This window comes from Kryptolebias marmoratus, linkage group LG23, assembly GCF_001649575.2.
Source record: "Kryptolebias marmoratus isolate JLee-2015 linkage group LG23, ASM164957v2, whole genome shotgun sequence".
Lineage (NCBI taxonomy): Eukaryota > Metazoa > Chordata > Actinopteri > Cyprinodontiformes > Rivulidae > Kryptolebias > Kryptolebias marmoratus.
The window spans coordinates 7,002,950-7,017,578 of record NC_051452.1 but is presented as its reverse complement, the minus strand read 5'-3'; the positions used below and the strand labels follow the sequence as shown (position 1 = coordinate 7,017,578).

The 14,629-nt window shown below is 39.8% G+C and overlaps 2 protein-coding genes across 2 annotated transcripts in view; one reads left to right on the top strand and one right to left on the bottom strand.

Annotated features, from left to right (window-relative positions):
• Positions 1 to 14,629, top strand: part of LOC112450864 (epithelial cell-transforming sequence 2 oncogene-like) — a 90,740-nt gene that overhangs the window by 52,432 nt on the left and 23,679 nt on the right. The gene's annotated exons all lie outside the window — the stretch shown is intronic.
• filip1l (filamin A interacting protein 1-like) overlaps positions 1 to 14,629 on the bottom strand; it is a 70,337-nt gene that overhangs the window by 36,182 nt on the left and 19,526 nt on the right. The window contains exons 2-4 of the mRNA XM_017426931.3: positions 9,164 to 9,491; positions 7,835 to 8,008; positions 7,552 to 7,730 (exon numbers count right to left, since the gene is read on the bottom strand). Coding sequence (XP_017282420.1) covers positions 7,552 to 7,730; positions 7,835 to 8,008; positions 9,164 to 9,481 — 671 coding nt within the window. The 5' untranslated portion in view covers positions 9,482 to 9,491. The remainder of the gene's footprint in view (positions 1 to 7,551; positions 7,731 to 7,834; positions 8,009 to 9,163; positions 9,492 to 14,629) is intronic.

Here is a 14,629-nt window from a genome sequence, read left to right as displayed (position 1 = left end):
GGGATTCCCCCGGAGGAGCTGGCCCAAGTGGCTGGGGAGAGGGAAGTCTGGGTCTCCCTGCTTAGGCTGCTGCCCCCGCGACCCGACCCCGGATAAGAGGAAGAGGATGGATGGATGGATGGATGGATGGATGGATGGATGGACATTCTGTCAAGATGCTCTGTAGCAATGCTGGGTAGCAACACCCAGTTATAATGCTCAATAATGACGCTCTGTAATGAGGCTCTGTAAAAAAAAAAAAAGCTCAATTACGATGCTCTACAATAATCCTTATTAATGATGCTTAATAATGAGACTTTGTAATGACGCTTGGTAACAATGCTCAATAATGAGTAATAGTGACACTCTAAAACAACACTCAATGTTTAGTAATGACACTCTGTAATTATTTTCTGTAATGATGCTCTGTCATGAGACTTGGTAATGATGCTCTATAATAACACTTTGTCATTATGCTCTGTAATGACGTTTAGTTGTGACGCTCATTTGTGACGCTGAGGAATGATACTCTGCAATGACTCTTTATAATGACGCCCCGTAATCACGCTCGGTTGTGACGCTATGGTAATGATGCTCTGTAATGACGTTTAGTTGTGACACTTTTTAATGATGCTCATTTGTGACGCTCAGGAATGACGCTCTGTAATGACGCCCCATAATCACGCTCGGTTGTGACGCTCAGTAACGACGCTCATTTGTGACGCTGAGGAATGACACTCTGTAATGACTCTTTGTAATGACGCTCTGTAATCATGACCCGTAATCACGCTCGGTTGTGACGCTCTGTAATGACGTTTAGTTGTGATGCTCAGTAATGACGCTCTGTAATGAGACTCAATATTGAGACTCTAATGACCAACTTAAGCTTTCATTAATCTGCTGGTGCAGTTATATTTAGCCATTTTGGCCATTTCTATTGTACAGATTTCTGACGTTTAACTTCACCAGTCCTTATTCTGAATCTGTATTTGCTCAGTAGTAAAAGAGGCACTGTCACATTTAGAGACAGCAGTGTGTGTTTTTAACTCTGTTTCTGTAGTTACTTCATGCCATGTGTGTTTAGGGTGTCGCTGAATGTGTCATATTTGTGTGAATGCTGACCTCCACAAAGCGTACTTCTGCAAATATCTGACTATGACATCACACGAAGGAATGACTTTCCTTCCCATAAAAGGAAAAGTTTGACATGAAGCTGTAAAGAAAATCATTACAAAGATGTTTTAGACTTCTGTTACTACAAGGCTCAGGTTTTTAAACAGATATACAGTATTAAAGTCTCTGATCTTAAACCGTCATCAATCAAATCAAAAGCTTGCTTTGAACAGGAATGTTCAAGATTTACAACGATGAGAGATTTTTGTAAGGCTTGGGGAGAAATACAGATGTGCTGTTTCTCGAAGTCCAGAAAGATTTAGGAGTCTTTGTTAAGAACTGAGCCATCAAACGTCAAAACGAGGCAGATTTCTGTCGCTCACCATCAGTTTGGAAGTTCTGATAAAATCTTTACAATCCCAGGTGAAGACCGATCCTTCTGATGGGTGCACAAGGAAATATGTGTCTGTATACAGTATTATAGCTGCTCGACAACTTCTTAAAACATGATGTCATTGGTACAAAAACAAAGTCCAACCTAAGTTCACAACCTCCTCTGAGGGTGAGCTTGCAGAGACACGAACAGCGTTCGATACCCAGAAATCCCAGATCGTAAAAAAAAAAAGAAAGAATCCAAACTCTGTTTTAAATTGCAGGGCAGGTCTGGATAATAGGCACGATGATGATGAGGGCATCACAGAGGAATTTTCTCAATCCGAACCTCGTGAATGACGTAACCACGGCTTCAAATTAAGTCAACCAGATGGCATGAGCATACGCTGCGTTCCCTGTAAACTAAGACGTGGAGGAAGGTTTGTGTGCTGCACCATCTGCAGCTACTGTGCTTTTATAGGCAATTAAACTTAGGTAGGAATAATGAGTTGTTCTCTATATTTCCTTTAAAAAAAAGTAGATGCAGTTTGCATTAATTGTGAGTTATTTTTGTCTTATTTCAACAATTTTAAGGCATAAATGAGTAAAATAGTTGATTATTTAATAAACAGTGTTTTCCATAAATGATTTTATGGCACTTATCTAACCATAGCAGACAGAGTTTTTCCTTCTCAGCTTTTATTTAAAAAAATTAAACTATGCACCAACAGACAGTATGTTTTATTAATTAAAAATTGCAGAAAAGTAGTTGACATTTTGAAAGAAATCTTCTTTATTCTACTTCACCCACAGTACTGAATAAACTGGTATTTTAGGAAAGGTTAGGAAAGCAAAACAAATCAGAGCTTCTTGAAAAAAATTGATTTCAGATATGATTGTCGGTTTGAGCTTGGAGGATTTGGTAGATTAAATTAATTAATTTAAATTAAATTTTTGTCTTCATATTTCAGGAAACAGTAACTCCTTGGAGTCTGTCGTGCATCAAAAGCCTCTTTTTTTTTTTAGCAGCACTAAGTGATGTTCAAGTGTGTGTGAAATTCATTTCTTAATTATAATTCCCCACAGATTTACTCTGAGACCTGCTGAGTCAGCGCTATGACAAGTGTTTATTCTGCTCATTTGTGATAAGAGGCTGTGAAGCGCATACCAAATTCCTTCTTTGCATTCCTGGTTACCCATCAGTTCGGCACATAAACGTCATTCAAGCAGTCAAAGTGGAATTTTCAAACACTAAAAATGTACTTATGTCAAATGGGTCAATTAAATACTACATACTATATGACAAATAACTGACTTTATTAGTGCAGAATTGTATAATGATGTGTTTTTTTTAAGTCTACGATTGAGCAGTTAATAGCCTAACGTGCTTAATTTTGCTAACCTACACCTTTATGTTACTACAGTAATCTAAGTGATGTATAGTTTGTGCCTATCAATAATTTCCTGGCATATTTGGAGGTAAATGATGGAAAGGAAAGCTGTAATTTGCTAATCATAGTGATAAATGTTCCTTAACCCTTCAGCTAAATGTTAAAATTAGCAAAACCATATTTTAAAGTTAAAGCCAGCAAAACAGTATTTAAAATCTAAAACCAGCACAACAGCAGCTAAAAGCTCAAATTAATTAAAAACTAAACTTTACAAAATACAAGCTAAAATCAACAAAAAAAGTAGCTAAACTTACCCCATCATAACAGTACCTGAAACCTAAAATTAGCTAAACAAAACCTTTAAAGAGGAAATGGGAACCAAAAAAGTTGAATGAAGTTAAATATTTTAAAAAGTATATAAGTTAGAAAATCCTAAAGTCATAGTCTCTCCGAACGTTTTGATACATGAGTGGTTGAAGTTGCAGAAAGCGTGCAGTTAGATGCTGAAAAACGTGCAGAATTATAAACAGGAAGCCTCGGGTCGTAGGTGAGATGAGAGGTGAGGCGATGACATCATTGGTTTGAAAAGGTGGCGTGAAACTTGGTGACAAAAATTACAGTGTTGGGACTCCTAAAAGCACCATTTCCATGTGGATACAGGACTAAATCGACAACAAAAAAAACCCCAAAGGTTTGCATATTTACAAAACCATTCCCATCTGCATGGCTCCAAAGTATCACTAATAAACCTAGCAGTCATATTGGGAATTTTGTTTTTTTATTAAATTGCCTAATTAAATTCTGGCAACAAACCCAAACAATTAAAAATTTAAACAGTAGTAGGTCTGCAGACGATACATTACGAATGTCTTGGTCACCATAAAGGTGCCGTGTGTATTTCACTGACATTACATGACAGAAGTTTCTGCTTTTCTACTTGTTCATCTGGAAACATCATGCAAAGGGAGCGTCCTTCAGTTCAAATCCTTTGACTCTACTCATGAAACTAGAGGCTGCACGTGGTCGTAAAATCTGCCCTTTGACCCCTGTTCAGAAGAACAAAGGTGAGCGGCAGGCCTGTCCAGGCCCGGCTATGTGCAGCGTGAGTACAATCTGCGAGCTGAAGTCATGTTTAAACCAACATCTGCTGATGGTTAGGGCGCTGCTCTGGCTCTCACACCCCTGCTGCTCCTGCAGTACTCCTGCACACGATGAGGTCATCGCTCGATCGACAGTTAATCAGAGGAGGTCCATCCCCTACCCCCGGCACGGATTTACAAGCTTTTTAGGGATTCCTAGGAGGAGGTCATTCAGGCTTCCTGCTATGAGGAGAATCAAAATAAAAACCAGCAGCAGGAAATGAGGAGTTTGTGAATGAACAGCAGCAGTGAAAGGAAACGATTACATGGAGCTAAAATGTATCTTACTGCAGTTAATTAACGTTTACATGCAGTTCATCTATGGCTGTTTTAGCTCCTCTTAACAAGTGATAAGTGGCTTTTTCCTTTTTGAACTCGAACCCCCTCCAGAGTTTTCAAGCGTTCTGTAACGGTGTTTTGGAAGGAGTGCAGAGTTAAACAGAAGCTGCTGAACGATCTTTTGTGCCGAGGTGAAGGAATAAACGTTTATTCAACCTCTTCAGGGATTCCCGCTCCCTTCCTGCTTCAGGCATGCTGATGACAGGTCCACCTCTACCTTTTCAGGCCATTATTTAACAGAAATACGTTTCTCAGGTTCTTGTTTGGACTTTTTAGTAATCAGGACGGGATGTTAAGAGTTAGTTTGATTTTACAGACTAATACATTTACTTCATCTTCGGTCCAATTTGATTATGTTGAACATCACGTCTATTAGTTCTGTCGCTCGAACAGAAGCAACAGTTAAAACCACTCAAACGATAACAGATGAAGACGCTTTTGCTAGCTTTTAATGTGCATACACTGCTGATAGACTCGTGAGTGAAACAATACACTTATCAATGTTTTCAGTACTTAAAGCAGGGACGTGCGGTCAGGGGAGGCAGGTGAGGCAGAGCCTCCCCTGTCATCATGACAAGAAAAAAAAAATCATAACATAAAATGATTATTAATATTTGCCCACTGATCTTTATGTATGAGTAATTTTCGAACATTTTTATGGTCCAAATCGCATTTTTATAGTCAAAATCGCTGAAATTGCATATTTCCTGTTTAATTACAAGGGTGAAACGCGAGGTGCGGCAGCAATAAGCCGAGCTTCACCTCTGATTGCGCAATCCATCACAAACTGGGTTGATACATGAAATTGGCCCCTGCCTGTTGCCATACCGCTGCATGTCGCCAATATAATGGTTTATATAGCCTGATTTTCCACAGTCTGGCTAATGTCTTTAACCATTTACGTTTAATGTTTGTTAGTGACATATTTAGTTTTGCTGAGGGGACATAAAACCGCGGTGAAAAGGCGAAGGGAGAGGCAGGCAGTACTCTGCCGCACTGAAGGGGGCGCACGTGAGCCAACGGGAGCTTGTTGCTGCTGTCCTTTTACGCAGAGGCCAGTGACAGTCACGTGCACTGCTGCCAGCCGTTAAGTTTTGTTTTGCTCCATCGGACTGCCAAAACGGTAATTGTAACATTTTTTCTTATCTTATCCTTAATACTACTATGTGTGCGCTGATGAGATATGAAATAACCAGCAGCCAATTGAATAAGCTACTCTTCTGGATTTATATATCTGTAAATCTGACTCTCAGTGCCTCACCAACCATGAACCTCACCGCACGTCACTGACTTAAAGAGCATGTAATATTTGAGTATTTCCATATATTTCTGTCATACTTTTTAGTACGCAGTTTGATGGATTACTCTGAGTCATTAGATTCTGTTTTGACCTTTTTGGTTCTCAGTTGGATAAATCTTTTCTCACGCAGTAATTAGCTCAAACCTGGACAGAGGCCTGTTTTTCATGGCAGCCTGTCCTTCCCGTCGTGCTCGGTGACGAAGCTCAGACCGTCGTCACAACGCCTCGCGCTCCAACTCAAACACCCGTCTCTAGTTTGAGTGGGATGATTGTCCCAAATAGGTCACGGGCCGCCGTTCAGCTGTGTTTCCGCTGCAGAACCAATTGCTGAGAGTGCATTTCTGTATATGCGTGTGTCTCTGTCTGGATATGATATGATATCGTAGAGGAAGCCATAAACGGAGCAGTAACTGCTCTCTTTGTGACATTTACAGGAGAAATTAGGCTGATATCTTTCAGCCTCCAGCTGACTCAGTGGTTGGCAACATTAAACAGCACTTCAAAATAATTCCTCCTAGGTTTATCTCAGGTTACAGGATTTAGCTGATCATTGCTTTTACCATTTGAGGTATTAAAGGGTATGTAAAATACCTCTGCATTCAATAAATTTAGTGCAAAGCGAAGTGTAAAGCCCCCTGAAGTGACACAGATGAAAGCTCCGAAGGTTAAAGTGAAAGGCTCGAGTGATGACAATTCATTCTGAGCGGGGAATAACCAAAATGTCTGCCGTTTCTTTCAACAGCTTTCATAACATTTCACAGAAAACCACAAATGTGAAACCGATAGCTTTAACGACAAAAAAGTCTGAGCATCGCTAAAACCCCCTTTAGCGAATAGAAACCATGGATGCGTACACCAACATGCACGACATTCCTCCAAAACCTGAGGTTGAAACATTTCAGTTTGGGTAAAACTATCATGCCCAGAGGATCGGAACCAGTTGTGGTCTCGGGGAAAGTACAGGACGGAGTATTAGGTTAGCTAGAACAACTCTGAATCCAGCCGTTATTATCTCAGGCAGTTTGGAGAATTACATCATAGCGCATTAGAAAACCACAGAATCAACAACTTAATCTTCAAGTGTCCTTCATTCCGCCTCAAAGCTTCACTGGCTTTGACATAGTTTTCCAGGGAATCTGGTGGTTCACTTACATTTACAGCAGTGCTACCATAAAGCACTGCTGTAAATGTAAACCTCCGTTGTGTCTTTAGGCTTCGAGCCTAAAACGTATGTCCGAAAAATAAAAATGTCTTATGAAGTGGATCATCTCCAGGAAAACCCCTTGATTTGTTCAATAAAAGGTGATATTTAAAGGCATGGGAACAGCAATAATCTTACAAACGGAATTTCCCTTCATTTTAACGGCAACATTACATAGAGTTAATAAGAATTTGATTGACTGGAGTTTGGTGATGATTTGATCCACTTTTATTGGCATACAAACCGACTTTAAATGAGGCACTAATTCCTTAAAATTATTGACGAGTTTCTGCCTCAAACCTCCAACAGAAAACCATGGGAAAACACTAACTTTTAATAACCGCCCTGTCAATCTGAATGATAAAACTGCTTAAAAACAACATGATGACATTTGCTCATAAAGACACTCATACTCGGGGAAAGAGGCAATTAGAGATGACAGATTCTACTTAAATAAGAAATACGTTGCTATAATTGTGGCTTCCTTTGGATGCTGAACTTTGAGGCTAAACTCAGGCTTGGAGTTGCATGCAGCATAAGTCAGCATGGGTGGGTTTTTCTCTTAATTTGTAGGATTGTGTTAAAAAAATCATCAATCGTTGGCTATTTTACAAGCAACGCGGGAATTTCATCTTCAGTGTAGCACGATAGCATAGTCTGAGTTGCTGCCGCTGGTCGCGCCTCTTGCGAACAGCCCGAACTTGTTCTCGTACTGACCTTTCGCGCTCCTGCTCCAGCAGGTTGGTGAACTCGTCGCTCTTCTTCATGAACTCCCCGTGGTTTCTCTTCTCGTCCTCCAGCTTGAACAGAGCCTGTTTGTGCGCCTGCTCCACCATCAGCAGCTGCTCCAGCATCCGCCGGTGGGTCTCCCTCTGTTTCTCCACCAATTTATCCAGCTGTGTCGGGGGGCACATAGAAAACATCTGTCTCGTCCGGACTGCAGCGCGTCACCTACATATTGTAGACACTAGGGGTATTGTGGATTGAGAAATGGCGTTACCTCTATCATCGGTTTCTCGTAGATGTCTTCCTGGAAGATGTCAGATTTGCCCTGGATGCCATCTCTCTGCAGGGCCTGCAGGACTTTCTGTGGCGTGACAAAACCATACTTGGCTTCTAGTAGGGCCAAGTCGATTTTCTCTGCCTTCAGGACTGTGATCACCTCATCTCTGGCCTGCGATGGACAGGATGCATGAGAATATTATGAAAATAATTAGACAAAAAAAAATATATTGGATACTAACACTCATCCAGTCCAGGTCTAAGGAGCAAGACTTTGTTGTAATCTTGTTTAATATTTCTTCAGGCTTGGTAAAGGTCTTTCTTTAGACTTGGGCTGCTTTTTCCACCCATTTTCTAACTGACCATTTTAAGCCATTTAACCCTGACCCATGAATCATTCAGTCATAATAAAACTCTTAAACTCAAGGGATGAAGAAGTGTTGACATGACACAACCAACAATTTGGCAAAGAACCAAATTTAAATTGGATCTTTAGGATCTTTGTTACCAGCAGCCAATCTCAAATACATGATTTGTTCCTTTTTTTTGTTGTTGAATCTATGAAGAAAATCAAAGATAACAGTTTTGAAAGAAAATAGGATTTTAGCTCCAACAAGATGCAAAGAGCTATTAGCTGAAAACTCTGAAGGATGCTGCAGCTCTCAGGTGTCAGGTCTTTGCTCGATTATATCCTGTTTCTTAAAGACGTGGCTTTCAGGTGCTGTTCGTCCACATTGTGCCACCATGATGCCATCATGATTGAAACGTTTGAAAGATCTTCAGAAAGCTTGAAAGACTATTGATCGAGACCACTCGAGGAGATTAAAGTCTGACTCCTTGGAGGTGAAATTCAAGGTGTTTTAAACTATACTTCAAATTGCATCAAGTTTAAGCTTTTAACACATTTAGTTTTTCTAAAATTACCACGAATAAACTAGGTGAAACAAGGACTTTGGTTGTTTTCTGTTGGGATTAACAGTTTTTTACAGAACGCTCTTTCTGTATTAGATGTCCTTTTTGGTTGACAGATAATCTGTAAGCTTTTGTTTGCCTGGTGTGTCCTTATGGACTTAGCTCATTTCGTTTCATTAATAAGCCTCTTTGTGTTGATTTTACATCCAGCAACGCTGCCAGTAGATTCCTGGATCTGGCGCTGGAATGACAGGAAGTAGCCTCAGCTGTTAGCTGTCTATTAACGCTGGCTTTTAGCGCCCACTTCCCTCTGAGCCAGCATGTCCGACTGGGGTCAGTGCCATGTCTGCAGGGCTCTGCTGGCTGCTGTAAATTGTGATCCAATCTGGCACATCACCTTTGCAGTTTAGATTACCTGCAGCTCTCCTTCCAGAAGGCTCAGCAGGAAGACGAGGTCATCTCGGGAAAGGTCCCTGCTCTTCTCCCTCCGACCGCCCTTCGCAGCATTGCCGCCGCTGGTTCTTCCACCTCCACCAGCACCAGTGCCGTTCTTTATCTTGTGGTTTCGCTGAATGGTGCCTGTGTCGTCCGGCGTCTCCCGATGGCGACCGCGACGTTCCGCTCGTCCCGACGGCTCCTCTCGCTCTGTTGATCGTTTGTGCGTGTCGACTTGGTGCTGCTGAGCCAGCTTAGCCTTGGCTACGTCCTCCAGACTGTTGCTGCGGGACCGCATGTTCCTCCACCTGTTCATGAAACAAAATCTAGCGTTAAAATGTTTAAACTTACACACATAAATCCCTGCTCTTTGCATGGTCTGATGGTCAAACTTTTGAAAACCAGAATAACAAAACCAGAGTCCAGAGTACTTTCTAGCAATGAAAGTATTATTTAAAGTAGTTATTACCAAACAAAATGATTCATTTTGAAGATCGTTATTATTTAGGTTGCAATAAACAGTAGCTAAGAGTTTTAATAGAGGTGTGCAGATCTCTGTGCTGCACTTGATTATCAGATTTAGATTTACTAACGGGAACTGAACACTGAAATGTAGGTTTACAAACTGCTAACAAGTTGCTTTTAACTCATTTAATTCTTCTAAAAATCCCTGTTAGGGCAAACTGACTCGGTCTCTCCTATAGGTAATAATATCCTGTTTTGTATTTTTTTAAAAACAGCTAATTTGCAATGTGTTCATTGCCAGCTGTATTGTTTTTAGGTTCTCTGTGGGGAAAAGCATAATCAAATGCTAAATCATGACCTGCTTTTAATGAGGGCCTAAACCCTTTTAGATTGTTGTCCTTCAGTCCAGTTGCAACCAATTAACCAAAAACCTGTGACTATTATTACCAGCTGGTGTACTCTTTTATTGTATGTCCAGAAAAGACCAGCTATATTCAATTTGCTGCAGGATTTAGCAACTTTAGCACTTCCTCTGGTCTCAACTTTTGCTTAATTTTTATACAACGAAAGCTGGTTTGATGTGGTTGGACGTGCTAAAAGTAGTTAATGTTTTACAAGCCATGAGTAAAAAGACATTATGGTATGTTTGTGTTTGAAGTGTTCAGTGTAACTTTGTCACATCTGGTTTATGAATGGTTCATTCAGGGACTGAGTGACTGTGATAAATCCGGCTACGATAAACAGATAAATGCTCTTTTCTCGCAGGAAAAGGAACCACAAGCTCCTTCGCCAAGTCATCTATCACTTGTTCAGGGTTTACACTCGGCTAAAGTAAATATATCTAAAAGACAGATTTGAACAAAAACATGCCGAGACTCGTTTCTTTGTGCAATAATCTGCCCAAAGGCATTACATCATCATCTATCAGGCTCAATTCAAATGAAAACGCTTCCAAAAAGTGATTTCATACGTGGCGGTTTCAGTTTTCTCACAACAGTATGCTTTAGTTTAATGTATCTGTAACCGGGCAACGTTGTCATAATAATAGGTGACATTTCCACTTTATTGTCTCATCCAAAACTCTGATGCTCAAAAGACAGATATGTATCTCAAATGGAAAGGCTGAATGCTCTATATGGGTTTTAATTAAAGGATTTGATTATTTTCGGTCAGTAAAACTGATTTAAATTAAAGACCTAGCATCCCTTAAAGGAATGCATATCACCCGCTGCCTTTCATGCCAGAGTTTGAGACTAAGATCATCTTTTGTTTGGGGGGAAATTGAGTTATATTGGACAAATCTTGAAAGTAACATACGATAATACGAGATCTCACACAGAGTCTTTATATGAACGACTCTCTGCTTCTTCCACAGCAGATTTCAGGTCAGTATCTGTAAAACTGACTGAATTATAACCATTTCCGTGACTCCAAAAGTTGACAAAAATGGCTGTGAACTTTGGTCTGTGGCGGCCATCTTGAATAACATTGACTCTGAATCTACATCTACAAATCATTACCTTTTAAAAGATTAAAGTTTCATTATAATCCATCCAGTTGTTCATGGGATGTTGTGCTAACACAGAGTTGACTCCAGTAGTTAATGGAAAAGTGTTAAAAACAGATATTGAGCAATTAGTTAGCATTTATGAATAGCTTCTTAAATTAAGAGAATTATTCCTAAAACATTCTCCAAAGCAATGTTGTTTTTTTATTCATTTCAGCTTTTTATCTGTTTAGAAACAGCGTTTTAGAAGCCCCTAAAGTGTATTTTTTTAAACAGACTTGAGTGAAAAATTCTTAAAAAACCAAAACTGTAGTTAAAAGCTAAACTTAGCAATTCAGCAGGAGCATAAAAAGACCAAAAATAGATTGAAGCAGATTTCTAAGACAAGGTTTTAAGGGATTGAAGAGATCTTGGAGTTTTTCTATTGGGAGATGTTTGTAAATCAAATTAAACGCTAAAGGTCAAAGCATGTTGTTCCCTATCAAGCTGAACGTTTTGATGTACGAAAGGCTAAACTAGTGCAAAGTATGCAGAAGTAGTTTGTTTCCACAAAACATACGGAAGAAACAGGAAAACAACCGAGTGAATGCTGACTCAGCAGTAAAACAGCTGCAAATATAAAAGACTGCGTTTCGGTTTGGAGGCCTGAATGTCCTGGAAATGGGCTGATTGGCACATAGGAGCAGCGTCCTGCAGCCTCCGTGTGAGGCCCTCTGTCAGTTTATGAGGAAGAAAGATGGCCGGCTGATTGCATTGTGCACACTCTAGGCAAGGCGCCACATGATTCAGAGCTGAGGTAATTCCCTGTAGGTCAAAGACGGGCTCCACACCGGCTTACTCACAGATCTGGGCTGCAGGCGACAGACCGTACGCACAAACTGCTGCTTGTTTACAGCACGTGAAGAGGATGATGTCATTACTGTCATCAGAACATCTCTAATGCATGAGAGAAGCAGTTATGTCTAATAAAACGGAGCTGTTACTTCACAACATAATGAGCCGAAGCATGCAGATTTAGCTCAGATTGTTAAAAAAAATCACGGGTCACAGACATGTAATGTGGACTCGCTGGGATTCCTACACCTACAAGTATCACATATCTGTAAAATGTCCAAGATGGATCAGAAATATATCACATAGTTCATAAAAGAAGTTCACCGAGGGGACGGAGGAACGGTTTCAGATCAATCCCCACGCTGGTGTGGTGAGAGGAATGAGCTCTGTGTTTGGTGTTGAAGGTTTCAGGAAAGAACGCCGGAGACTTCTGCTGATTTGTCGCAGCTAAAAGCACCTTTATTTCATTATCCAAATATTTTGATTCCATTCAAAGATGTTTCTTTAAAAGCTTTGAATGAACTAAACGACCAAATTACACTTAAGACATTGAGGGTCTAATATTTCTTGAAGGAATGCATATCACCCACCACCTTTCATGCCACAGTTTTAGCCATTTTTGATCAAACTTTGTAAATATTATGTGCAAACTCGTGTCATTTGTTAGGGTTCGGAGTTGGTGTACTCTCAGCTACCACCATGCCAAATTTTAGCTCAGTACCTGTAAAACTCACCAAATTGCTGCCATTTTATGTTTGCCAAGGTGAATTGTTTGTGGCAAAATGGGTAGACTCCAAAAGTTTATCCATTTATTACTTCCTGCATGTTTTGCTGTAATAAACTTTGATCCAAGACAAACTTCTTAAATGCGAGAGAAACTATTTGGCAGACTGATATTCTGTCAAAGTTTTGCTACAAAATTTGTAGTTTTACAGGAAATCTAAGTAAACACAAAGTGCAAATTCACTCTTAAAGGCTGCAAATAAATTTAAAAGGGTAAGAAATGTTTGTCAGTCTTTAATTCTTATAATGTTGTGAGACACAGTTAATCATTGTCAATGACTTGTTTCTTCATGATGATATTATGAGTGTTGTAAGCTTGGATAAGGTGTGAATATTAACGGCTAAATTGCTGCTAATTAGCTTTTATCTTTGCAAGGAGACCTCTGATAGCCCTGAACATTTTTTACCAGATTGAATCAGAAATTTGGTCATGATTTAATTAGTTTCTGTCCATCATCAGTTTCTCAGGGAAAAAAAAAAGATCAAAACACGTCAGTTTTCCAGATAAAGAAAGCCTGCAGTTCTCATGTTTGTGCCTGCGTTTGTAAAGGAATAATAATTCATCCCGTTGAAGTAAAATCCTTGACAGCATGAATGAAAAGGGTGTGTGATGTGTCACGCGGCCCACAGATGACCTAATCGTGCTTTATCCTGAACAAACTCTGTTATCTTGTGCAACAGATTTGTCTTCGGGTTTATAAAAACAAAACGTCGAGACAAATCTTTCCAGGACAGCCACGATTAAACACCGAATTAATAACTTTCTTTCTTGTCAATAACAAGTAGAGCGTAATTATCGCCCGCCGGCAAAGGCAGAGCAATGATATTTTTACCTGTGTCTCTCTTTGTCTGTCCCATTAGCAAATTCTCTCATTAACCACAGGATGGATTTGAAAGAAACCATCACAAAGAAATCACTGGGTGTATATCTACAGCTGTTTGGAGTCCGATTTAAAATGGCCTCCACAGCTAAACATCGTTAGCAAACACATAAAAGGCTATAACTGTGTCAGTTTTACAGATACTGAGCTCAAATTTTGGTGTTGTATTAGCTGAGGATTATCCTCATCACGGACTTTGAGTAACACAATATTTTTAGTTCAAACCTTGGCGATAACCAATCGGTGTCAACCCTGTCTGCTCGCAAAATGTCTCATGAACCAATCGACGAATTTTAAAGAACTCTCTGGAACTAATCAGTGGATGTACATCTGCAACTTTTGGAATCAACACAATTCAGGATGTCCACCACAAATGATCAAATACAGTCACAAAACTGGCTATAACTTAGTAAGTTCTACAAAAATTGAACTAAGATTTGGTGTGATGGTAGCTGAGACTTTCACCATAATAATAATAGAAGTGCTACACATTGTGCAATATCTTTGCTTAAAATTTTGGTAAACTTTTGGGCGACACTGTTAGTGAATTAGTCCTTAAATCAGGGGTGTCAAACTCCAGGCCTCGAGGGCCGCTGTCCTCTGAGTTTTAGGTTTTTCTGCTCCAACACACCTGATTCAAATCGTTTAATTACCTCCTCAACAAATCATCAAGTTCTCCAGGAGCATGGCAACAAGTCATTTATTTAAAGCAGGTGTTTTAAAGCAAGAACACATCTAAAACATGCAGGAGAGCGGCCCAGAGGAATGAAGTTTGACACCCCTGCCTTAAAGGATTGGATGGATTTTATCAATCAATCAATCAATCAATCAAATTTTATTTGTATAGCACATTTCAGCAGCAAGGCATTTCAAGGTGCTTTACATAATTAAAAAACAAAATAAACAGCATGTGACATTGAATAAACAGTAAGACAGAGACAAAAACCCGCACTCTAACCCTAATTTAGCCATAAGC